Source organism: Vulpes vulpes, chromosome 8 (genome assembly GCF_048418805.1).
Source record: "Vulpes vulpes isolate BD-2025 chromosome 8, VulVul3, whole genome shotgun sequence".
Classification (NCBI taxonomy): domain Eukaryota; kingdom Metazoa; phylum Chordata; class Mammalia; order Carnivora; family Canidae; genus Vulpes; species Vulpes vulpes.
Genome location: NC_132787.1, coordinates 50,885,618 through 50,910,782, shown reverse-complemented (window position 1 = coordinate 50,910,782; position 25,165 = coordinate 50,885,618). Strand labels below are relative to the sequence as shown.

At 46.2% G+C, this 25,165-nt stretch overlaps 1 protein-coding gene across 1 annotated transcript; it reads right to left on the bottom strand.

The window, feature by feature from the left end:
- Positions 1 to 458: 458 nt before the first annotated feature.
- S100A11 (S100 calcium binding protein A11) lies at positions 459 to 23,381 on the bottom strand. The gene is made up of 6 exons (XM_072718814.1): positions 23,340 to 23,381; positions 22,039 to 22,124; positions 6,033 to 6,335; positions 5,353 to 5,761; positions 1,677 to 1,829; positions 459 to 786 (listed from the first exon to the last, which is right to left on the bottom strand). The coding sequence occupies exons 1-6, from the start codon at positions 23,379 to 23,381 to the stop codon at positions 631 to 633; spliced, it is 1,149 nt and encodes a 382-aa protein (XP_072574915.1). The 3' UTR covers positions 459 to 630.
- Positions 23,382 to 25,165: the final 1,784 nt, after the last annotated feature.

Here is a 25,165-nt window from a genome sequence, read left to right as displayed (position 1 = left end):
GCTCCACTCATCCTCCAGATGTCAGCACACATGAGATCTCAGCATGCCCACCACCCAGCCCCCATTAACCTGTAACACACCTCCTCTTAATCTTTCCTCCATAGGATTTATCACACTCTAGTAGTCTTGTTTGCTTACTCATTCACTGTCTTTCCCCCACTACAAATTAGCTCAGTGAATGCGGGACCTGGTCCATCTTGCGGAGTGTATCATCAGAGCCTATGACAGTGCCCATAGCAGCGGTGAATAGATATTTACCGAGTGAGTTATGACAAGTGACATCTCTCCATCAGTCTGAGTAATCTGAAATGATCTGTTGGGATCGTGAGTCATGATTACATATATAGCCAACGTGTATTTTCACTATTTATTGTGCAGCTCTGGAAACTGCTTCCATCATGCAAATTCCATTCCTCCCACGTTTCTTCCTCCCTGGCACAAATGTACTGACTCTAGTGTGTGCTTTAAAAAAATGCTATTGCTTTATTCACTACCAGCAGGACTGGCCTGCACAGGGTGGTGGACACTGTGGGCTCAGGTCTGTGTAGGATGTGAGAAGGATGTGATGATTGGGAAGCTGTTTTGAAGGAAAGAGGTGGTCTGGAGGCCAGGCCCAGGAACCCCTCTGATTTACTTCCGGAAATGGGGAGACCTTGTAAAGGAGTCATGGCAAGCTATGGCCATGCCACCAATAAGATTAAGAAATTCTTGGAAATCCAGCTGCCCATCAGAGTTGAGGTCCAGTTTCTTCATCATGCGGTCAAGGACACCAGGGTCCTTCTGGTTCTGCAAAGATAACAATATCTGTAATAATGATGCTATTAATAATACAGTTAATTTCTATTGCACTTTATAAGATACTTTCCATTATGTTGCCACATTTTAGTCTCACAAGAGTATGCGGTACATTCCCACGTCCCAGACACAGAGGTGGACTCAAACAGGTGAAGTGACTTGCCTGAGGGGAGGACCTGTGACTGGAACCCAAGTTTTCTGGCTCCCAGTCCAGGGTTCCTCTGTGACAGTTAGGGGTTGTTCAATTTTATAAAAGCAGTGGAACACTTTTTCAAGTATTGCATGTCGCTGCAATGTACAAACTGTACAGAAGTGGAGTTATCTGAGGCGGAAAGAGTATGCTGGCCCCGATCTGCCTCATCCTCCACTCAGCTCCCAACACATACATGCACTCACAGCCACGAGTTGTATATGGCTGTTTAAATCAGGAATTTAGAAAGTCAGTCCTTAAGTGGCACCTGTGCTATTGATAGTGCAGATATACAGAACATTATTTCCATCTTCACAGGAAGTTCCATGAGACAGCACTTCCCTAGAGGCTTTGGGATGGAGGAGTAAAATTTGCAAACTATCCTATTACATCATTTACCATTCCATATGCCTCTTCCCCAAATGAAAGAAACAAATCACCATGCCTTGTGTCATGTAGTTTAATAACTTTGATCTTTGAAGTACACCTTATTCAAAGAAAAGAAGAAAAGGTCCTTTAGTGGTCAGAGCTCACTCATAAGTTTAGGGGGTTCAGCCTTGGCTATGCAGGCCCCTGGCTTGGAGTGAACAAAAAGGAGGCAGGAGTCTGGGGCTCAGCTGCTGGGCCTTTACTTCTAATGGTGTCATTTGGAGCTCTGGGTAGTTCGGGGGCCGGGGGCTAGGAGCAATACCTTTGTGAAGGCAGCCAGTTCTGTATTCATGAAGGTTAGGAACTCTGTCTTGGAGAGTGTGCAGTTGTTACCCTCCTTTCCAGCAAACTTCTGGAAAACAGCAATCAGAGACTCGATGCACCGCTCAGTCTCCGTAGGGCTGGACATTTTTGCCTTCAGACAAAAAAAAAGTCAGGGCTCAAACAATGGATAGATGCCAGAGAACACTCAAGAGAATCTCACACCTTCATTTTGGGGGGCAAAGCAGTTTCTTGAAAGAGTAGGTCATTTATTAGGGGGCAGAGGGGCCCAGGACAAACCCAGAAAGTCGTATTCTGTGAGCATCCCTCCCCTGTTGGCTCACAGTTTTATTCTAGGTGAAACATAGTGAGGGTATACATAGAGCATGTGGGTGTGTCTAAAAGCAGTCGAGTGCCTAGAAAGAGTGAGTGTGGCAGGTTTCACTTATGCTTCTAGAATTTCTGAGTAAACATATGTATAACTATACATCCACAGATCCATAAGTACATGAAGCACTGTCTAGAGATGAAATAATTTCCTGTTTTCTAAGAAGATACAGAGGCTACAGGGATGAATGAAACACAGCTTTTCACAGAAACACTGAAGGGTGCCTCGGTGGCTCAGTTGGTTAAGCATCCAGCTCTTGATTTCGGGTCGGGTCATGATGTCAAACCCTGTGCTGAGCATGGAGCCTGCTTAAGATTCTCTCTTTCCTTCTGCAGCACCCCCCTCCCAATAAATACATGAAAATAAAGCAATACTAAATTCCTGGGACTCCTGCATTTTCTTCAAGAAAATTAAATGAACTATCTATTCATTTATTATTATTCTATGTGGGATGGAAGATCTGAGAGTTCTTTGGATGTTCAATAGCAGCTTTCACATCGAAGGTCAATAACCATTAATTTTACACGTGAGGAAATGGAGACATGAGAAGGGAACTGACAGAGTCACCCCTAGCTAGAATCTCAGCCTTCAGGTCCCTTTGTGCAGTCCTTGCTCTTTGTTCCTTCTACTTCCAGACGCCACAAATTCTTACAGGAATGGCTGTAAGGAGGAACTTCTCTGGTCACTTCAAACCACAAAGGTGGATCTCAGGGAGTTCTCAGGTTGCCACTCACAGCAACCCTGACATCTACAGAGCTAAACCTCAGTGGTGGTCGCATCTGGAGGATTCTGTGTTGTGCTCTGCTTTCCTTATAACAAGATTCTTCAGGGGAGTTCTGTTTTGCGAACCTCCAGGTCATTCCTGCCCCCACCCAGTTCCTCTGCTGATTGGGGCTGGCAACTGCAGGCTTTGGGGACAGGTGTCTGTCAGGCCCTTCCCTTGAGGCTTTACCTTCAAATGTTAACGATGAACTTTGGATGGTGCCATTCACAATTTAGGATTTAGTCATTAATTTGGTCTTTGCTAGGGCTTCCTGGAGGCTTCCAATCCCCATAGTTAATGTGCTACAGATTGATCTGAGCCTTAGCTGCTCAGCTTTGGGCTCCTCCCTCCCTCCCTGTAATCTTTTCATCTGCTTTAGCATCTCATAGAGCTGCCCACTGCCCATAGCATGTGGCAATATCTGTAAAGCCCCTTCCGGGGTGGTTCTAATGAACTCTTCCGGAAGTGGATTCTTTCCCAACAGTCATGTTGTTGGAACTTTTTCTTTTTTTATTTTCTCAAAGAGAACTTTTTCTTAAGGAAAGAAAAATGTTTGTAGGTCCAGGGTTTGAGAATGAAACAGAATACCCTAGCCTAGAAACTGATGTGTTTGCTCAACAGCCTTCCTTATCAGGACTAAAATTTCACTCTTACTAATTAATGTCAGTTGACAGGAAGAAGGTCATTTGGGAGGGCAAGACCTTTCTCTAGACCTGCGCCTCTGCATCTTTTCCTTGTGGAATTCAGATTGTTTTGCTTTTCTAGTTTCAAAGTAGCTTCTGCTTTATTTATTTGTTTCCCCTCCTTAACTTCAGGACTATAATTTAGACTATTTTTTTTTTCTTCTTCTTGCAAACTGTTGCTATTAGCCACACATGGGAAAAATTAAAACCTCTGTACTTCTCAGGGATAATTTTCCAAAGCAAAAGAAAGAAACACAGTTACCAAATTACTGCAATGGAACTGCAAAATTTGTAAAGCTGGAGGGGGCTTGGGAGATGGTTCTCGACCATGCTGGGTCTGCCTTTCCAAGGTGTTACTCCCTTTTTGCGTGGAAAGGGAGGAGGGAAGGAGTAGGCAGGGATAAAGGTTGACAGGCTGGAGCAGGGGCTGGCAGCTGTTGTGTAAAGGGTCAGACAGTAAGTATTTAGACCACTGTGGTCCGTGTCGCGTCTGTCACTCTTCTGCACCGGGGCAGCAACCGCACACACAACTCACACAACTCATGAGTGAACGGGCGTGGCCCTGTGCTAATAGGACTTTGTCAATTAAGTTTGATTTTCATATCGGTTCACGTGTCACCAGGTGTTAATCCTCCTCTGATTTTCTTTCAACCACTGAAAAACGTACAGTGTACAGCTCGTGGGCGAGAGAAAGGACCTGTGGCCCGCGGGCGGAAGTGTGCTGACCGCCTTCACCAAGGAGGCGGGGAGGAGGGGGATTCTGCAGGTGGGGCTTAGTGGAAGAGGTAGAGGGTGGACTCAGTCGGCGGGCAGGGACTCAGAGGACGCGAGGGCCTGGAGACTGCGGGTTCCGGGGCGCCGAGGGGGCGCGCCCAGCTCCTCCCCGGGCGGTACGCAGGCGGGGGCGGCGCTCCGAGACCCGCTACCTCCGGGCTTGCACCGCTGGGTCCCGACCAGCGCCGTTTCCTGCCCTAGCGCCGCCGGGCGCCCCGGCTCCCTCCGTTAACTCGTCTCCAGGCTCCCGGGCCTCGGGTCAGGGGCCTGCCGCCCCGGGACCCCGCCCTCGCCCCTTCCCGGGGGGGGGACCCCGCCCTCGCCCCTTCCCGAGGGGGGACCCTGCCCTTGCCCCTTCCCGGGGGGGGGACCGCGCGGAGCCCCCACCCTCCGTTAACTCGTCTCCAGGCTCCCGGGCCTCGGGTCAGGGGCCTGCCGCCCCGGGACCCCGCCCTCGCCCCTTCCCGGGGGGGGGGACCCCGCCCTCGCCCCTTCCCGAGGGGGGACCCTGCCCTTGCCCCTTCCCGGGGGGGGGACCGCGCGGAGCCCCCACCCTCCGTTAACTCGTCTCCAGGCTCCCGGGCCTCGGGTCAGGGGCCTGCCGCCCCGGGACCCCGCCCTCGCTCCTTCCCGGGGGGGTGGGGACCCCGCCCTCGCTCCTTCCCGGGGGGACCGCGCGGAGCCCCCACCCTCCGTTAACTCGTCTCCAGGCTCCCAGGGCCCGGGGTTCGGGTCAGGGACCTGCCGCCCCGGGACCCCGCCCTCGCCCCTTCCCGGGGGGGACCCGCCCTCGCCCCTTCCCGGGGGGGGGACCGCGCGGAGCCCCCCCCCCCCCGCCCAGCACTCTATCAACTCCGCCCGGGAGCCAAAGACCCCCCAAGAGGCCGCCCCTCCCCCCGGCCTCTCCCCAGACGTAACTTGGGGCTGCTTCCTTCTCCGGCCTCTCGGCCCCAGTTCCCGCTCTCCCCGCCGATTTGTTTTCCCTGCCCTGTTTCTTGCCACGTCCACACAGCAATGGTGCATCAAGCGTGGTGGAGAGCTTCGAAGATAAGAAACAGGTCGGGCTCACCATGTGTTCGCGGGACGGGCACGCAGCGGTCCGGCGGCGGCGGGGGAGCGCAGCGCTGGGAGCTGGGAGCTGGGAGCTGGGAGCTGGGAGCTGGGCGCGGCGGGCGGCGGGCGGCGGGCGGCGGGCGGCGGGCGTGGGCTCCGGACGGCCACCCCGGGGCGGGGCGGGGCGGGGCGGGGCGGGGCGGCCCGACTCAGGCGCTCGGGTCCCCTCCGCCCCGGCCCGCCTCCCCTCCTCCCGCTTCCGGGCGCGGATCCCCACCCGCCCCGCCCGCCCCCGCCCGCTTCCCGGGACTCGCTGTTTCTGTTCTGAGGGCCTTGGAGATGGGAGGGACTTTTCGGAGTTGAAAGTTTTGCATGGCGGGCGCGCCCCGGCCGCTGGCTCTTCTCCGCGTGCAGCTCGCTCGCTCCTTCAGCTTACGGAGGCAGAGGATCCGTCTACAGCCGTGCCACGCGGAGAGGGGCCGCCGGGGTCCCCGCCGCCCAGGCTGCCCGTCGCTTCCCGCCGCCGCCGGCTCGCAGAGCAGGCAGCGCCGGTGTGTGCGGGGCGCAGCGCCGTGGTCTCGGACGTCTCCCTGAGGGGCCGTGAGCCACACGCCCCGAGCCGCCGCCGCTGAGCACGGCGGGGTGCGGGGTGCGGGGTGCGCGGGGCGCCCGTGTGCGCGCAGTAGCCGGCGGGGCCCGCAGGCCTGCTCGGCCCCAAGCTCCGGGCCCTCATCGTGGGCCGGCCGCTTTATCGCGGTGCTTTCGGCACACCCCCTCTCCTCAGAGCTCCACTTCCTTCCCCGGTAAAAGTGGTGACGTTGCCTTCCTGTTTCACAGACTGTCTCGACTGCCCGGTGGGACGGCGGCGCCGAGGGGGCTCGCTCAGGAGGGCGAGCGGAGGACGACGGCGCGCGGGCCGCGCCGGCCGCTCCTGAGCGAGGCCGCGTCTCCCCTCGGTTCCTCCGCACGCATTTTCTTGAATTCCCTTCAACGCCCCACCTCAGCCCCAGACCCAATAATTAAAGAAATAGCCTGGTTTGGGGACGCCCGGGTGGCTCCGTTTGTTAGGCGTCCGCCTTCGCCTCAGGTCCTGACCTCAGGGTCCTGGGACAGAGCCCCCTGCAGGGGAGGGTGGGGGCTGCTCAGCAGGGAGGCTGCTGCTCCCCCTAGTCATGCTCTTTCTCTCAAATAAGATCAAGAAGAGGAAGGGGAAGGAGAAGAAGAAAGACGACAACCTGTTTGTCTCCGATCTTCCCCGTCTCTGCTGATGATACTGCCATCCGCCGTTCTTCCATCCTCCCTACCTGAACACTTTGCAGTCAGATTTTGAGTGTAAATCCCTTTCTTACTCCCAAATCTGATCGAGTGCCAACTCCTATCAGTTGTATTTCCATACTCTCTCGGATCTGCCCTCACGTTCTCTGTTCCCACGTCCACTGCTCTCGTTTAGATTTTCATTCCCTCTTTCCTGCACTTTTCCTAACTGGTCTCTTGCCCCTCTAATCTATTCCTTTGACTGTTAAAAACACATTTTCCTACCGTACAGCTCTGATCTAAAGCCTACCTAAAAAACAAACCGCAACAAAAGAATGCAACAAAATGGCTCCTCCATGCCTTGTATATAAAATATAAGCTTCTTAGACTCTACTGAATTGAAAAAAAGTTCTTTTACCAAATGATGAATGAATTCTTCAATTTACTTATTTAACAAGTATTTTTGGAAACCTACTATGTGCTAAGACCAGTGTTATGCACAAGAAATGCATATATGAGTATGATATAGTGCCTGCCTTTGATCTGGAAATAGACTTTACTCATGGTGGTTTGAGGGGTGTTCCGTGGATGGCTGCTATGGTCCACAAATATCCTAAAGTTATATATGAACTTTTCTGCATAAGAGATTTTCTTTCTCGGGAATGGTCTATAACTTTCATCTGATTCTCAGAGAAATCTAGGATTAAAAATATTAAAGAATCGTTAGTCTAAATGATTCCATTCTCGAGTCATGGAACCTTCCATACCATAACCCTCTTTAAGGGAAAGCACCTTACTTACAGCCCCTGCTGAAGGGCCAACTTTGTTGTGACTTTTTGCAAGATTTGACTGTGTGCTCACTGTCACAGGTGATTGGATTGAGGTTAGCTCTGGACTCAAGGGACTGCCAAACCACAGAAGACTTGCAAGTGGATGTTTCATGACATGACATGGAACCATGAGCTAGGGCCATTCCGCTTTTTGTCCTTCAATTTCCCTTGGGAAATTGAAATTAGAAACATAGAGAATTAGACATTTAGAAGAGCTGATGCTGAACATTTGCATAGAGAGAGACCCATGAGGCCGTGGCAAATCAAAATTACAAAGAAGTGGACACTATGAATAAGTAGAAGCTATGAAGTTTAGAAAGAATGCACAGAACAGAGGGGAAAATAAATGAGTCACTAGCTGGAAATAAAAGAAGTAGCTACTTGGATTTTAGCTGAGTTGTGTAAACAGTAGAAGCCCTAAGAGCCAGAGCCTACGGTCCAACTTTACTGGTGTTCTTGTTCTTCCCAAACCTGGTGGTTCAGTTTTCCTGATTTTCTGTGAGATACTTTTTTTTTTTTTTTTAATTTTATTTATTTATGATAGGCACACAGTGAGAGAGAGAGAGAGAGGCAGAGACACAGGCAGAGGGAGAAGCAGGCTCCATGCACCGGGAGCCCGATGTGGGACTCGATCCTGGGTCTCCAGGATCGCGCCCTGGGCCAAAGGCAGGCGCTAAACCACCGCGCCACCCAGGGATCCCTTTCTGTGAGATACTTATTCATTCAATAACTCATCTGCCCTGTGAGGTAGCTTGAGTGAAACCAAAGGAAAGAACTAAACCAAGTAAGTATGAATTGTCTAGAACCAGGTCATCAGCTCCTTTCATTTAGGACTGCAGTGTTGTTAGCTGCTCAGGGTCGTGCTGAAATGGGTTTATTACTAGATTTTCGTCAGTGGAAGGAGAGTTCGGGATAGATGGCAGGCAAAGGTGGATTTGGCAAAGTAAATAGCGCATCAAACTGAAAAGCTAAAGCAGGCAAGGAGCTGAGGACGAGTGAGGGCTGGTAAAGCGATAGCAAGAGACTAAAATGAGGAGTAAAAGGGTGATTCAGGAAATAAATGTGGGAACTTCCACAGTGCAGGCTAATCTGCATGTGCTACCTGAGCTCTGTGCAGCATTGGGTAGATTCTTAGATGGACACAATGGAGTATGACAGACATAATGACCAGGTATGACTAAGGTACAATGACAATGCTGGAAAGGAAATCAGTGCTGTGGGAGGAGGGAAAGCATCATGGTGAAAGTGCTGCTTGAGCTGGGTATTGAGGAATGTTTGAGAATCCAGCAGGCAGGTGGCGCAGTGGCCAGGCTAGGTGAAGTCCGGTATTATGGCAGCGTTCCCAACATACTTGAACTAGAGCGTGTGGTTCAACCCAGTGCTGCAGCACATTATCTCTACAGGCTCCAATGAGACATTTCTCTGCTCTGTGCCTCAGTTTCCTCATTTCCAAGTGGAGAGAATAGTAGTATTTACTTCATGTGGTTGTGAAGATTAAGAAATAATTCATGTGAAATGCTTGGAACTCAGAGTACTGTTCTCAGAGGAGGCCCCACATGATGGCTTGTGTGGAAGTAAGGAGAGCTGAAGCACATGTGTGTTCTCGGGACTTGTGGGCGATTCTGTAGTCCTGTACTTTGGGTGTGGGGTGATGGTAAATGTGAGGCAGAGGCTGCAGGATAGGAGACTGGAGAGATAAGGGTCAAAGTATTAAGGGCAGTGCTTGCAAGTTTGGATTGTATTCTGGGCTATCTATCAAGAACCACCGAAAAGTCTTATGTAGGAGAGTGACATGGTACACTGCACCTTTTGAGAAGTATAGCAAATATACTAGAGAGGAGAGGGACTACAGGCACTAAACATAATCAAATATTGTTGCAATGACCAAGGCAAGATGGCCATGAAGTTGGGGAGAGGAAATTGCTCAGTGCTGAGAAGGCAGAAGCAATTGAACTCGGTTCCTGGGTGGATGTGGGGGCTTTGGAAGAGAGATGAAATCACTGTAGGAGAGAATAGGACTAAGAATATCACATTTGCTTGTAACTGTTTTAAAAAATTTTTGTTTATGAGAGAGAGAGAGAACACAGGGGAAGGGCAGAGGGAGAGAGAGAGAGAGAGAGAGAGAGAGAGAGAGAGAATCCTTAGAGTCCCCACCTAGTGCAGAGCCCGTCACAGAACTCAATCCCAGAACTCAGATCATCACCTGAGCTGAGATCAAGAATTGGCTGCTGACTGAGCCACCCAGGTGCTCCTGCTTATAACTCTTCAAATCTCTCTCATCTCAGGGCTTTTGGACCTCTATCTAGGTGCAAAGGTGTCTGTAGTCAGTCATCTTTCTCATTCTCCTATTCATCTGTCTTTGCGCGGGCTGCCATAACCAAACACTATATATTGGGTGGTCTAAAGAACAGAATCTATTTTCTCACAGTTCTAGAAGCTGGAAGTCCAAGAGGAAAGTACTAGCCAATTTTATTCTGAATGAGCATTCTCTTCCCAGCTTGCAGACGGTTGCTTTCTAACTGTTGTGTCTTCATGTGGTGGAGAGAGAGGGAAAGATCTCACTCTTCTTCTTATAAAGACACAGTCCTATTGAATTAGGGCCCTGTTCTTAGGGCCTTTAATCACCTAATCATTTAACCATATTACCTTCTAAAGACCCTGTCTCCAGATAGAGTCACATTAGGGTTTAGAGCTTCAACAAATAAGTTTTGTGGGGGAAGGGAGAACACAGTTAAGTCATAACATCATCCCTCTTAAGACTTAGAAATTGTCTTCTCTAATTGGGCTCCTACATGGCTCAGTTAAGCATCTGACTCTTGATCTCAGGTCTTGCTCACAGGATCATGAGTTCAAGCCTAGTGTAGAGCCCACTTAAAGCAACAAAAATGACCCCCCCCCAAAACAAAACCCTGTTTTTTCTTTAAGTATTCCTCATTCTCTAAGGTGGGGCCAGACATCTAAAATATCCAGCCCAAGACCACTGTACTTAGAAAGGTCTGCTTGCAAGGTTAGCAGTGGCCCTTGTCTGGCCTCTGGGAACTTGGATTTTGAGAGGTTTCCCACCATTCTCTTACTGTGCCTGAACGTACAAACCATGTGGTTTATGCCAAACACCTCTTTCCTTCTGGGAGTTTGGCTTTTTTACATATGCCAGACAAGATGTGCCTATGCAACCAGCCTCCAGTAAAAACCTTGGATACTGAGTATCTCCTGAGGTTCTCTGGTAGACAGAACTTCATATGTATTGTCACATTTTGAAGCCAGAGGAATTAAGCATATGTTGTATCCATCAAATGCTCTCCCATAGTTCCTTGTATTGTGCTTTTTACCACACTCTACTATCCTTTTATGTTTACTTGTCTTGCTCATGAGACTGCAAGCTACTTGAGGACAGAACCGGTCCCCTGCTCACTACAGCATGCCCAATACTCAGCACACATGCTAAACAGTTGTATACAACCCTGTAGGGAGGGTCTTCTCTGGATGTGGAGCTGACCTAAGCACTGGGATGATGGTGGCTAACAAGGCAAATGAGTTCTGTTCCGATGGCGCTCAACCTAGCTTTTGTGGATAAAGCAATCTTTAAAGAATAAGGAGGAAGGAAAGAGAAAAATAATCAGGAGACCCAAAGCCTTCTCTGGTGTCATGAAGTCCATGGAAGAGAGATCTCCAAGATGGAGGGAGGGAGTGGTGGACAAGGTGAAGGTCTTCAAAGAGACAGAGTGTGATGAAGCCTGAAATGCATTCCCTGGATTTGGCATTTGTATCTGAGGAGACCTTTGCAGACCATTTATAGTGCAGTGGTATGAGAAAGGCAAATGACAGTGGATTGAGGGGTGAATGGGAGGCAAGGAGAGGAGGCAGGGTATGGATTGCTCATTTGAGAGGACTGATTATGAGAGAAGAGAGGCAAGAGCAGCAGCCAGAGAGGGCTAGCTCAAGGGAGGGTTTAAAAACATCCAGGGAGGGGTGCCTGCATGGCTTTGTCGGTGGAGTGTTGGGGTTGTGAGTTTGAGCTCCGCGTTGGGTATAGAGATTACTTAAAAGAACACGAGAGACTCCTAACTCTGGGAAACAAACTAGGGGTGGTGGAAGGGAGGTGGGCGGGGGGTGGGGGTGACTGGGTGACGGGCACTGAGGGGGGCACTTGATGGGAGATGGGATGAGCACTGGGTGTTATTCTATATGTTGGCAAATTGAACACCAATAAAAAATAAATTTATTTAAAAAATCCTTAAAAAGACACAACAATATCCACGGAAGGCATGAAAAGGTTCACGGGCCATGGAGAAGGAATTCTCAGTGTGAGAAGGCAAATGGACAGGATTGAAAGGAGGTAAAGATAGAGCAAGTTACCCTAGGAGCTGTGAGTGGAAAGAGAAAATCAGGAAGAAGCTGTAGATAATCCATAGATTTGAGAGGGCTGCGGAGGAGCAGCTTCTCTGATGCCACTGTCAACGTCATGAAGCAGGGGTGAGGGCATCCATGGTAGTGGCCAGAGGTCTCGAACATGGAGAGCAGAGCTAACCCAGAACGACTGAGTACTGTCAAAGTGCAGATAACTCCAATTTATAGTGACTCTAATCCACATGTTTGTGTGATTGTTTGGCTGTATTTCTTCAGGTGTGCTTAGAAATCTGGTCATTTGATCCAAGAAAGAGATTTGTGGAGTAGATTTAGGGTTAGCGCTTCCCAGGATGGATGTAACACAAGGATTAAGAGAGTGAAGGAGTGGAGGGTATTGGTGGGAAAACAATCCACTTCATTGCACACTGAGTACAGGACAGAAATGGAAGAAGCAAGGACACAGAGATGGGTGGGCACCAAGTTTCCATAAAGTCAAACAACAAGTGGAAAAGTGGGAAGGAGAATCCTGGGGATATGAGAGGTTATTGATACACTATTATCTTCCAGTGAGTTTAAAGGTATGTTTTTAGGTAGAGCCCTTACGAATGATGGAAATCCAAGCATGGGTATGAGCATTAAGCTGACCCCAGTTTACATGGAGTGGGCATGAAGGAGGTCAGGAAGCTGTGAGGGGGAGGGTGGGTGGATGATTCCCATCAGTGCTGAGCTTCCTCCAGGATGATGAAGGGGTAGGGATGAGGGCAGAGCGTGAAGCAGATTAGGATCTCTCAAGTGAAACTGGTGTGTGGCACTGACAGGTTGGGGCAGAAGCTGCCACTTTCCTTTATATATGCTATGCTTTAACCAAGTGGAATCATTGGTCATTACCAAAAAATCCTCCATACTTATGTATCTCTTTGCCATTGCTCAAGCTTTCTCTGGGAAATATCCTTTTTGCAATTTTAATTTTTAAATTTATTTTTATTTTTTAAAAGATAAACTTTACACCCAATGTGAGGCTTGAACTTACAACCCTGGGATGAAGGGGTGCATGCTCTACTGACTGATAGCCAGCCAGGCACCCCTGTTTGGGGAATATCCTTAACTTCAGTTCCCTCTGATGAAATTCTATGGCTCCTTCAGTGAAGCTTCTCCTTCATGAAGCTCTCCTGATCTCCACCACTCCTCCTTGGCTCCTCCAACCATATTTCATAAATTTTGTTTTGGAAGAGAGGGTTTTGATATTCTGCTATATATTAAAGGGATTTATGTTAATAGATGTTTTATCTTTTCTGATACCATGTAAGTTCCTTGAAATGATAGGCCAATCTGTCTTGTTCATCTTTGTATCATTAATACCGGTTTTCACAGAGTAAGTCCCAGCGAGTATTTGTGAAATTGACTGAGTGGTACAGTTTCAGAGTAGGGGTTGTATCTGTTTTAATTTTGTGTGATTAACCCTAACCCTAACCCTAACCCTAACATTCATGACTTAATGTTAAATAACTTGTTGCTCCAAGAATTGTTTGACTCTTTATGTTGTTTTTCTTTTCTGGGGGGGAGGATCTCAAGATATTTCTGTTAAGGGTCTTAAACTTATATTTATTAAGTTATTCAATGAATATTTATTGAGTACCAGATCCTGTGTAGGGTCTGAAGATACAAAGATAAAATCTCACGGTTCTTACCTTCAAGGATTCCCAAATCTAGTTTGATTAATAAAATAGGAATGGGATCTTTTTCGAAACTGTGCCGTAACATCAGAGGGTATTCACTCAGCTTCCAGCGTAAGCTATTTCCATTTAAGTCCTGGCCAGAAGGTTTACCGCTTGAAGATAAGAACTGTAAGGGGAGGACCTTAGGGTTTTCTCATAATCTGCAGCTCTTGCCCTGAGCACCGGGCCACATCTGAGGCCATTGTGGTATAAATGGAAGCACTAGACAGGGAACATAAAGGCCTGAGTTTGAGTTCCTGCCTTGTCCTCCCTTGCTAGAGAGGCTATTTTCTACTTCTCAGCTCCAGTTTTCTCATGTGCAAAATGGGGATAATAATTAAGGAACTAATAAATATAAAAGAGCTCTTTAGATGGTGAGGTGTTATAACCAGTGTTAATTGCTACTGGCAGTAATGCTGTGTTGGTTAAATCAAAGTGTGCTTTGTAAACTCTACTTTGCAGTTGGTGGATGTCTTTACTGTTTTCCCTCCAAGCCCTTCCTCTTCACTTCTGTTGCCTCTGTCCCAATTGCTGGCCCTCATTAATTCCCTCAGTGGTCCTATTGTGATGGCATCTAGAGCAGCGCTGGGGACCCCGTGCAAGCTGGAGTGGTTAGCTGTTTGCTTTCCTCCATTATCTGCATATGTCCATATTTTCTTCATGTTCTTCTAGACATCTTTTGTGCTGCTGGTTGGAAACCATTGAAGTCCTCCACATAATTGTTTCTAGATCTTCAACTGTTGTTAGGTAGAGTTGAGAAATTTTCTCTTTCACATTGAGCCAGAGGAAAATTGTCACATTATGTTAAAGTTTCTGCTCTGAGGAGGTGTTACCATATCAGATCATATCCAATCTGTTAGCTCTAAATGTGTCATCAAAATATTCTCAGTGAGTCTGTAGTGCTTATTATTATTATTATTATTATTATTTTGTCTGAATTCTTCATTTTGGAATTCAAGGTCCTTTATGGTCTAAGCCCAGCTGTTTTTTCATTATTTCCCTTCATTCAAACTCCAGTCAAGTGGGACTTTTTTTTTTTTTAATTTTTATTTATTTATGATAGTCACAGAGAGAGAGAGAGAGAGAGAGAGAGGCAGAGACACAGGCAGAGGGAGAAGCAGGCTCCATGCACCGGGAGCCTGACGTGGGATTCGATCCCAGGTCTCCAGGATCGCGCCCTGGGCCAAAGGCAGGCGCCAAACCGCTGCGCCACCCAGGGATCCCTCAAGTGGGACTTTTCACTGTTGTCTATAGTCAGAGTTGATCTTCCAGCTGGTTCTTACTGGTTAGGCCACACTGGTTGTTCAAATATTGAAATTCTTCTCTATTTCCCTTCTTGTCTTAATCCCTGGTCAGTGGCCTCTCTTCTTGTCTGAACCCCTGAGTGTTGTCTATTTGAAGCCCAGCCACCCCTGTTCCTCCACTGGGCCATGCAATTTCTGTAACCAAGTAGCTTAAGGGTTAGTGCACTGTGTGGTGAGGGTCTCCAGGACTTGCTCCAGCCTGGCTACCTGCCTGCTATTCTGATTGGTCAGTGTTAGGTCACATTTTGAATACCTTCCAGTGCATTTAGGAGCTTTCCCCCTTACTGATTTTTGTTCTTGTGATTCCTTCCTTTCATCTAGAATATTTTCCCCATCTCCTCGTGTCCAAACTCTACCTATATGAAGATCCAGCTCAAAAAGAACCTTCTCTATGAAGCTTCCTCTTATCTCTTCCAACTAAAAAGCGTCTGTCGCTTCATTGATCTACCACAGCCCTTTATCTGTACTTTTCTTGTGACATGTATTCCAGGTGATCTTGAATTCTAGCTATTTATTAAGTGTATGCCAGTTTTCCCTGTTAGCCTATCAGCTCCTTGGGGACATGATCTAGTATAATATCTTTTGTTTATGGCAACAACCACCTTCTAGAGGATATTCACAATCCTTCTCCTTACTCAGACTCTGGGTCCAGGACAAGAAAGGGATGGGTTAGTAGTAGGTATGAGACTTCTCTGTGACAGAAGTATTTAAAGGTTCTTGTGATATGTCTTATGGTCTTTTCTGATGGTTTAACATTTTCGTGCAATAGGACTTCCTCTGTTTCATCTCTGCCTGTTTCCCATACTCCCAACTCCCAGCCATTAGAAGGCCTAGGAGTGGACAGGCTAGCTGGCTCTGCTCCCAGCCTTTAGGAAGAAATTGTTTGAGTTACGGTGCTTTTGGTGAAAGCAATGAAATGTTGACTCAAGCCAGTTTAAGTAATCATGAAATTATTGTTCATAATATCTAAAACAGGAGATCCCAAAGCTGGAGAGGTTCTAGGTCTGATTGATTCAGGAGCTCAGTGATGTTATCGGGACAAGGTTCTTCTTTTTATCCCATGGTCCAACCTGCCCTTGTAATCACAGGATAGCCACCAGCAGTAGGTGGAACATCCAGGGCATACATTTCCTTGTTCACATTCAATGGGAGAGACTTGCTTCTTTTTTCCTAGAAACCCTGAGCAAACTTCTCTTAACTCTCATTGCCCAACTTAATTTAGGACTGCCTACCCTGAGCCAATCCCTGGCTGAAGGAATAGAATTGCTCTCATTAGCTGAGACAGATTGGGGGTGGAATAGGGGCTGAGGTATGCTGTGTTTTTAAAAAATGGCTGTAACAGTGTCTGCCCTCCCACATGCTCTTCTTACACATTGTAAGAAGACAATGTGACCTTCATACTCTTCCCATCAAGACATGGGATCTGTATTTTTTCCCCTTGAATCTAGGTAGGCTTGTGACTACTTTGGAAGTTACCCTGTTATGATTTCTGACAGTAGGTGTTAAATGGTGATACTGAGTCTACCTGGTTCTCTCTTGGGCTCCTCACTCAAGGAACCTAGCCACCATGCTGTGAGGAAGCTCAAGTTGCCTGGTGGATGCACCCCTGTTTAGAGCAACCAGTGGCCAGCACCAAATGGCCAGCATGTGAGTGGAAGTGGATCCTCCAGCTTCTGTCAAACTGCCCAGCTGACACCGTGAGAAGCAGGAGAGCTGTTGTATAAGCCACTAAGTTCTGGGGTGGTTTTTGATGCAGCAATAGATAACTGGAACAGGGACCCACTATAGGAATTATTGTGTTTCCTCACTGCTTTCTGCAGTAACTTATTAGTGTTTCTGTCACTGGATTGGGTAGCTACCCAGGGAAGGCCTAAGGTGAGGGCTTTGAGAAGCAATGTGAAGCCTAAGCCTAGACTATTGTTTAGTCTAACTTATTCACTAAGTCTGAGAATCCTATATGCGATTTTAGGGTTCAAGTTTCATAATAATCAACAGTAATTTTTGCACATGTCCCTCAAAAATTTGCAGTGGAAGATGGCTGGTTGTAATTTGGATGTTCAAGATCCAAGGCAAGTAATCATGACTAATATCTACTTTATTCTTACCTAAAGTGTGGCCCACCCTGGAAAGAGTAAGCATTGTTATGGCATCATTCTCACTGGTTTACTCTTCCAGGAGCCAGGATCCCGACTGGCAGCCAGAGGGTTCACTCAACTAAAGTAAATATTCCCCCAAGGAATTTATTTATGTATTTTAACTGAAGAAGAGAATGATTGAATTCATGCTGTAGAGAAATGTACATATAGTTTTTAAAGTGTTAATGTCATGATAAATCTAAGTAATAGAGTAATAACATATGGTGTGGGTTTTTTTTTTTTTTTGTATATTTTTTTATTGGAGTTCGATTTGCCAACATATAGCATAACACCCAGTGCTCATCCCATCAAGTGCCCCCCTCAGTGCCTGTCACCCAGTCACGCCGTCCCCCTGCCCACTTCCCCTTCCACCACCCCTTGCTCGTTTCCCAGAGTTAGGAGTCTCTCATGTTCTGTCACCCTCTCTGATATTTCCGACTCATTTTCTCTCCTTTTCCCTTTATTCCCTTTCACAATTTTTTATATTCCCCAAATGAATGAGACCATATAATGTTTGTTCTCTCTTTAAATCTCAGGTCGAATTCGATGATTTGAAAGTTATCTAGGTGAATTGGTAGGGCCAGGTAAGTTGAGGACCCTACTTCTCTGCCATCTTGCCCCTGAATCTATATGGTTTGGTAACAAATTCTGTCTCTGTTAGGGATCCGACTAAGCTCTTAAAAACTAGACAGCAAGCTCCTAGAAGGCAGAGGCCATACCTTAGATTTTTAAAACCTGCAACGCATAGTGCAGGTTTGGCCTTCAATGCATAAATGAATGAATGTTTGAGTGAAAGAGTGAGTATGGTGACTGCATATCTTAGATTTTTCTCCTGTGTGTCAACCTTTCTGTTCTTGTCCACGATCATACCTGTGAAAGCATGTGCTTCATTATGTTATAATAAAGACTTTCCTTTAGACACTGTATATATATGCCAATACCTGTGCATTTTAATATTGTCTGTTTAAACTAACCATTAGTATTAAAAAAGAAACACAGACTTATTGTGAAAAAATTCAAACAGTACAGAAGGGTTTAAAGTGAAAAGCAAAAGGGTCTCATTCCCTCTAGACTCTGTAATCAGTTTTTTGAGGTGTTCTCTCTAGTTGCTTTATTTGATTTATGTATATGGAGTCACACTGCATGTACTCATTTACCACTTGCTTTGTTTTTCACTTAATGATCTATTTTGGATATCAATTCATATCTCCTTAATGACTACATAGTATTCTTCTTTTTAACATTTTTTTTTTTTATTTTAAAGATTGACTTATTAATTTGAGTGAGAGAGAGAGAGAGAGAGCAGGCAAAAGAGGGGAAGGACAGGAAGAGAGAGAGAAGTAGATTCTGCTGGGTGTAGAGCCCAGTGTGGGGCTTGATCCCAGGACCCTGAAATCATGATCTGAGCTGAAATCAAGAGTTGGATGCTCAACCGACTGAGCCACCCAGGTACCCCTATAGTATTCTATCATACAGATACAATATCAAAAGTGAAAGAGTGAGCTTTGAGAGACAGTTACATCATTTCATTTCTTTCCTAAGAAGTGTTCAGAAATCCTGTACACATACAGACCTATCTGAGGAGAAACTCTTGGTAGTAGAATCGATGGTTTCCTACATTCCTGAAGAATATGAACTTTAACATTTTGATAGATATTCCAAAATTGCCCTTTAAGGGTTAGTGGCTTTTGATAAAGAAAACACGTCATTTCTTAGGTCTGTGAATCAGCAAGTCCTCTGAGATGTTTAACACCAAATGGATACAAAAGAAGAGTTTAACAGCAAATGTTACATTCTTGTGTTTTAGCCCAGAGGTGAGGTTATTTCTGAAGCCCATTGCCTCCAGTATGTTGCTTTGTTTCTGCTGGCTTTTCCAGCTACCATCTCCTAATTTCCCAGCCCAGCCCTGGCTCCAGTTTGAGGCTCTCCATACCAGGCAAAATCCCCCTCTGTTGCTTAGTCACCCCTGGTCAGGAGCAAAACAAACCAGCTACTTGGCGAACAGGAATTACCTGTTTTTCTGTCAGCCCCACCTCCCCCCACGGTCTGTGATCTCTAGTTTTTGTACAGAATGTGGCCACTCCTTGTGGTTTGGTGGGTGCTGTTTAGAGGAAGAGAGAGAAGCAAAGCTCTTTTAAAGCAGGGCAGTTGAGTTTTAAGTGGCAAAATTAAAACAAACAAACAAAAAAGTTAAAGAGGATCATGGTATGGGGATGGGGAAATATGTATTCAGTAAGTGTTTATGAAACTTCTACCCTGTGCCAGTTTAACAAAGTGGGTGTGTGTTAGATGAGAGGTGCTGAGCATGAGTAGGCTGAATGCCTGCCTAGGCCTCCTGTTCTGCTCTCACATGTCAGGAGTAGAAGGAACCCCTCTCTGTATGTCTGTCTCTCACTGTTCTGTCCCTCCCCTCCAAGCCAGGCTGGTCAGGAATAGACCTAGCTGTGGACAGGAAACTAGTGGTTTTGGTGGTTGGAGTGGAAACAGTGATGTTTGCTTGTGCCAGGCTTGGAGCCTGGAGTAGGGTAGGGGCTGGGAGTCTCCCCAGGAAATGACTCAGGGACCTGAGATTTTTGAGACGTGGCTTTCTGTCTCTTGCTGGAGGGCTGTGGGTGGGTCTCAGAGGGCTGTACTTGATTTCCCACCTGGGACACCTGAGCAGCCAGGACTCTGAATCAGAGATATGAGCACAACCTGTTGTCACAGGTATTTGGGGGACTCTAAAAACACCAGGAAGTTCTGCCCTTGAAGCTACCAGAGAGAATGCTGTGGTGGTACCTCATTCCTTTACCTACACACATTGCCCACAGTTCCAGAAGGCAGTAGCCTGTGACTTCAACTGCGGGGCGCCATAGCCTGGTTCCCATAGCTCCTGTGGGAGGGGGCAGGCAGACATACCTCATTCATTTCAGGTTTCTCAACTCATGAAGAACTGGTCAGATTACAGGAATCATATGAGGCACTTAAACTCTCAGGAAAATAATCATCACCGTTTACTATCTGTTCCAACGTACACTTTTTATCTAGCTATCTATCTACCTTATAATTTTATAGTTGATAGAAATAAGTAAGAATAAGGAAATCGTAAAAATAACTTTCTTAGACATTATAATAGGAGTTTAGATGTGGCAGACTCAAATTTTTATTCCATATTTTCCTGGATTTGAAAAAATATATATAGATGTTTGCTTATATGTATGTAGGACATATGTGTGTCATCTTATTTGTTCCATATTCACAAAACATTTTCATTTTTAGATTCATAAATATCAAATTATTGATTTTTTTAAACCAAATGACCAATCTAATGAATGCTTTTATTTATACATCATCTTTCTTCCCAGTTGCTTTGTTATACTCCCCTCTCTTCAGCATTTTTACACTTATAAACTGTATCAAGTAAAATTCTGTGCATAAACCTTAGGTGAAAGAATGCCATATGTCTTTTCAGCAAAGTGGGGTGGTTCAGGTTCATGCAAAATATTGTGTGAGGCAACACTTCCTGTTGAATAACTAACTGGATGAGAATACCATATATCTTTTTTATCCTTAGAAATATACCATTCCCTCATTGATTCTTGCAAGCTTGTTTGGAGGGCAGTGTAGCTACTGTATACCCTTTATGAAGTAATAGTCTTTTCCATTGGGAAGCACCATCTTCCTTGGCTGAGCGTGTGGCCAGATCAGCAGAATGGACCCTGGTAGTCAGTGAGGTGGTGTCCCCTCACTGAGAACATACCTGGTTCTCCTATGCATTGATGTAGGGTGTTGTCATTCAAAGTCTCATAGCATGGACCTCACTTAGATGATCAGTTTCACCATAGCCATTAGAGGGCTTACTCTGAGTCTCTTTACATTTATCTTTTGACTCATCTGATAATTGTTCTTTTGTCAATTTTCTCCTCTTTGCTGTTACATGAAGAAAATTCTCAATTCTCAACTGTGTTCAAGGAAAGCTAAAACAAACAAAAACCAATACCATACATAAAGATGGTGCCTTCAAACTTTTTCAAGTAACTTTTGGAAAGATGATGCAATACTTTGGGCACTGCCATAGGAAAACTGAAAGGTGACATGGATGATGTTGTGGTGATGATTTATGTCATTTGTGCACTATCCTCCAAGCATTCCCTCCTCTGTTTTCTTGTATCTTGAAATATTTTAAGATATAGAAAAATGCGATCACCAAGACCTTAAAATATAGCTTTGTTTTGTAAAAGGCTCCGTTGGATCCATATGGTAATTAAGGACAGAATGAGTTTTATTCTGTTTTTTTTTTTTTTAAAGTAAGTCTTCCCTTTGTTCTTTAAAAGAACTCTAAGTAAGAATAAAAATTATGAAATATAAATCCTTGCAAATAGAACTACTTGAGAGGGAATTCAAAATGTAAAATGTATGTTCTTTTAAAGGTTACAATAAACACCAGTGTTTGTCTAACATCATTATTCCCCTTCTTCCCAGCTTCTGGAGGCTTTGTTAGGGAAGAAGTCAACTATGTATGAAGAGGTAAAGTAATGCGGTCTCCACTGTGGCAGGTGGCTTTAGCTCAGAGCCTGACATGACATTCTTTCCTTACTGTCATGGTTCTCTGAGCACTGACTTGAACCTCACCTCCTTATCTCTGCTTTCAGCCTCAGGCAGTCCCTGGTCCCCACATTTCTCCATGTCAGCTGCTTTTATGCCACTTTTCCTGACCTCCCAGGCTGGATCCCACCAACCACCTGAGCAATCAGTCAAACATTCTCATTTCCCTTCAGTTTTTGTCTATCTAACCAGGTGCCCCCTCTACCTTGCTGCCATCCTTTAGCTGTGGCTGGCCCTGGGGGAAGGTCATGTAGCCATGGATCTGTGTTTTTCTTTCTTTCTTTTTCTTTTTATTTATTTCTTTTTTTTTTAAGGTCTTATTTATTTATTCATGAGAGACACACAGAGAGAGAGGCAGAGACACAGGCAGAGGGAGAAGCAGGCTCCACACAGGGAGCCTGATGTGGGACTCGATCCCGGGTCTCCAGATCAGCTCTGGGCTGAAGGCAGGTACCAAACCGCTGAGCCACGCGGACTGCCCTGGATCTGTGTTTTTCTACTTCAGCCTGTGTACCACTCATCAATCCCTTTACTTGTCTTTGGTTAGTTTCCTGATGCCCCTCAGGAGTTCTTCCAGTCTGTCATCCCCCACCTCTGCAAGGGACCTTTCTTCTAATTCCTGGGGGGAAATGCCAGGCACTTAGACACACTTTCCCCCAGTCTCCACCACCCACAAACAGACTTTCCTACGTACCCATCCTTATATCTCTTCCTTTTGTCCCAGGAACCTGGGGGCCCCTCCAGCCCCTGATCCTGCCTGTTTTGTATTCTCTCTGGCTTTGGCCATGGTTTTCTCCTCTCTCCCCTATTTTTTGACTCCCCTCTTTCAAGGCTCCCCTTTCTCCAATATATTTAGGCAGGGGACAAAAAATACACCTATTATTTTAACAGAAGGACTTGTTTGCTAAGTCACTGAAAAGACAGAGTAGCAGCAATTTCAGGAAACAACAGCCACCCCCAGGGCTGGGGAGCCAAGGGAGGAGGTGGGAATGGTCAGTTTGGCTGAGGGGCTCTGACACAAGTCTCTGAAGGGACACTTCTTGTGGCACAGGGTGTCTGAGACTGCTCCCACAAGGATGGAAAAACTGCACACTGGATTTGCCTGCCTTTGGGGAGTAAAATCCAAGCCAGTTAAGAGCTTCTCAGTTGTGATAGATAGCATGCTTTTGCGGGGACTCTGCCCTGCTGGGTGAAGGAGCAAGCTGGCACACTCAGGAGCACCAGTAGCTGTAGGGAGCAGGCCCTTCCTGTCTGCGGTTCCCCTACCCCAGCGAGGTTCCCAGCTGGGGATTCCGTGGCAGGTGGAGATGTGGTTTTGGAGTCCCTAGTATGGCAGAGTGTGCACCGAAGAGTAGATTGGAAGCCGACAGACACCAAATTAATGCTCTCCTATTCTTCCTCTCCTTTTTCTTTCCTATACATTCAATACCTGAGTAGTTTTTGCGCAATGTCTGCTCTTCCTTGGCTCCCAGTATTTCCTCAGACTTCTGAAATTTGGCTTTGCTATCATCATGCTACCTAAACTGCTTGGAAAAGGCCTCTTTGTTGGGCAGATCTCAGGGGTGTGTTTCTGTGCTTGTCATTTCCTTTGGCTCCCTGAGTGAGCTGTGTGACCCAGGGGTCTGTTACACACCTCCTGGCTTCTGTGATTGTTCACATGCTTGTCTCCCCATGTACCTGTCTGCCTATTGCTCTCGATTCTCCTCCTGGGTCCCCTCAAGTGCCAGTGTTCTCCAAGCTTCAATCCTCAGCCCCTCTCTAGTTGTGCATTTCTCTGCAGGACACCTCATTCTGGTGCGTGGTTTAATCAGCACCTCTGTACATACAAGCTGACCTCCAGATCTTCATCTCCGTAGGCCAGCAGCCTGTTGGCCATCTCTACTGAGTATCCCACAGCTACTCCAAATTAAATATGGCCAAAGTTGGGCTCAGCATCTTCCCCTTCAAATATGCTTCTCTGCCTGTTTTTTCTCTCTCTTTAAAGATTTTATTAGGCCAGTGAGAAAAATGCCCATTCTCTGTGCTAAGGTATTTTAATAGTTTGGTACTTTGAAGGTAGGAGTATACAGAAATTAATGGAAAACTTCTTTGACAAAATGTTACGATTTCATACGAATACATATTTTATAAACATTGCTGAAGAAAGCATGTGGTGGACTGCCACTAAATAATGCATTTATATATTAATAGTACCTCAGTGAGTTTTTAAAGCATAATAAGGAGCTAATTCTGTCTTTCCTGTGAACTTTTAAACATCTGCCTTCCTGGATTTTAGTTTTTATGTCATGCCACATACAGTCTCTTACTTCTTGGCTTTCATAAAAGCAGGATGGTATTATTGCTTCTCTCCAAGTTTCCATCACTTTCACAGCATCATTGACTTCTGTCTTCTATCTTCTATAGTATTTTCTTCATCTTGAGAGATTGGGAGAACAGGAGACATCAAACCCTTCCCACACACTGTGCTTTTAGCAGGCTGCCCCCACAGAAGTCACACAGCCATGGAATTTGTGGGCCTTTGAACATGTGGTTCAAATCCATCTGGAATCTGCCCCCACTGCCCCATGCCTGCCATGATGTTGTGGCTATGTATTCAGCACTTACTGTGTGCCAGGAAAATCCCTGCCCTGGATCAATGTTTTATATTGTGAGGAGGGAGAATTCATTCTCTACCCTTCCAGGTCTTCCAGTTGGACTGGGAACTAAATTGACATGAGACAATTAACAGGAGAAAAAACCCAAAGTTTTATTACGTGTGCATGAAGGCCCAATAATGAAATTGGGACCCAAAGAAATAAGCAAGGCAGGCAGTTTTCATATCTTTCAGATGAAGAGGCAATAAAAGATAAGGAAAACAGATATTTGCAAGCTTTTTTTAAAAAAAAATATTTTATTTATTTATTCATGAGAGAGACAGAGAGAGAGGCAGAGGCATAGTTAGAGGGAGAAGCAGGCTCCATGCAGGGAGCTTGATGTGGGACTTGATCCCGGGACCCGGGATCACACCCTAAGCTGAAGGCGGATGCTCAACTGCTGAACCAGACAAGCGTCCCTGCAAGCTTTAATTAGCAAAGAATTCTAAACAGAATTTGGGCTGAGATAGATTAGTGAAAAATTAACAAGGTTTTTATTTCTACAGCTTTTCCAACTTTAAGGTTCCTATCTCTGGTGAGAGGGATGTGTTTCTACTTCCCAGTACAGGGAGGGTACCTTTCCTGTGGGAGATGTGTTTCCTGCTTTCAGGGAGTCAGAGGAGGGTTTGAGTGTCCCTCCACTGGCTGCTTCCCAAGTGGCTCCAGTTCAAAATAATCAGCATGCCACTGTGGTGCATTTTGGGGCAGCCTGCTCTGGGCTTTTTTTTTTTTTTTTTTTAAAGATTTTATTATTTAATCATGAGATTAATGAGATTATGAGAGAGAGAGAGAGGGAGAGAGAGAGGCACAGACACAGGCAGAGGGAGAAGCAGGCTCCATGCAGGAATTCTGACGTGGGACTCCATCCCGGGTCCCCAGGATCACGCCCCAGGCTGAGGGTGGTGCTAAACCACTGAGCCACTGGGGCTGCCCCTCTGGCCTTCTATAATATACATTTTCTCTAATCCTCACAATAAACTTGTGAGGGAAGTATTTAAAGCCCCTTGGTAAAGATGAAGAAACAAAG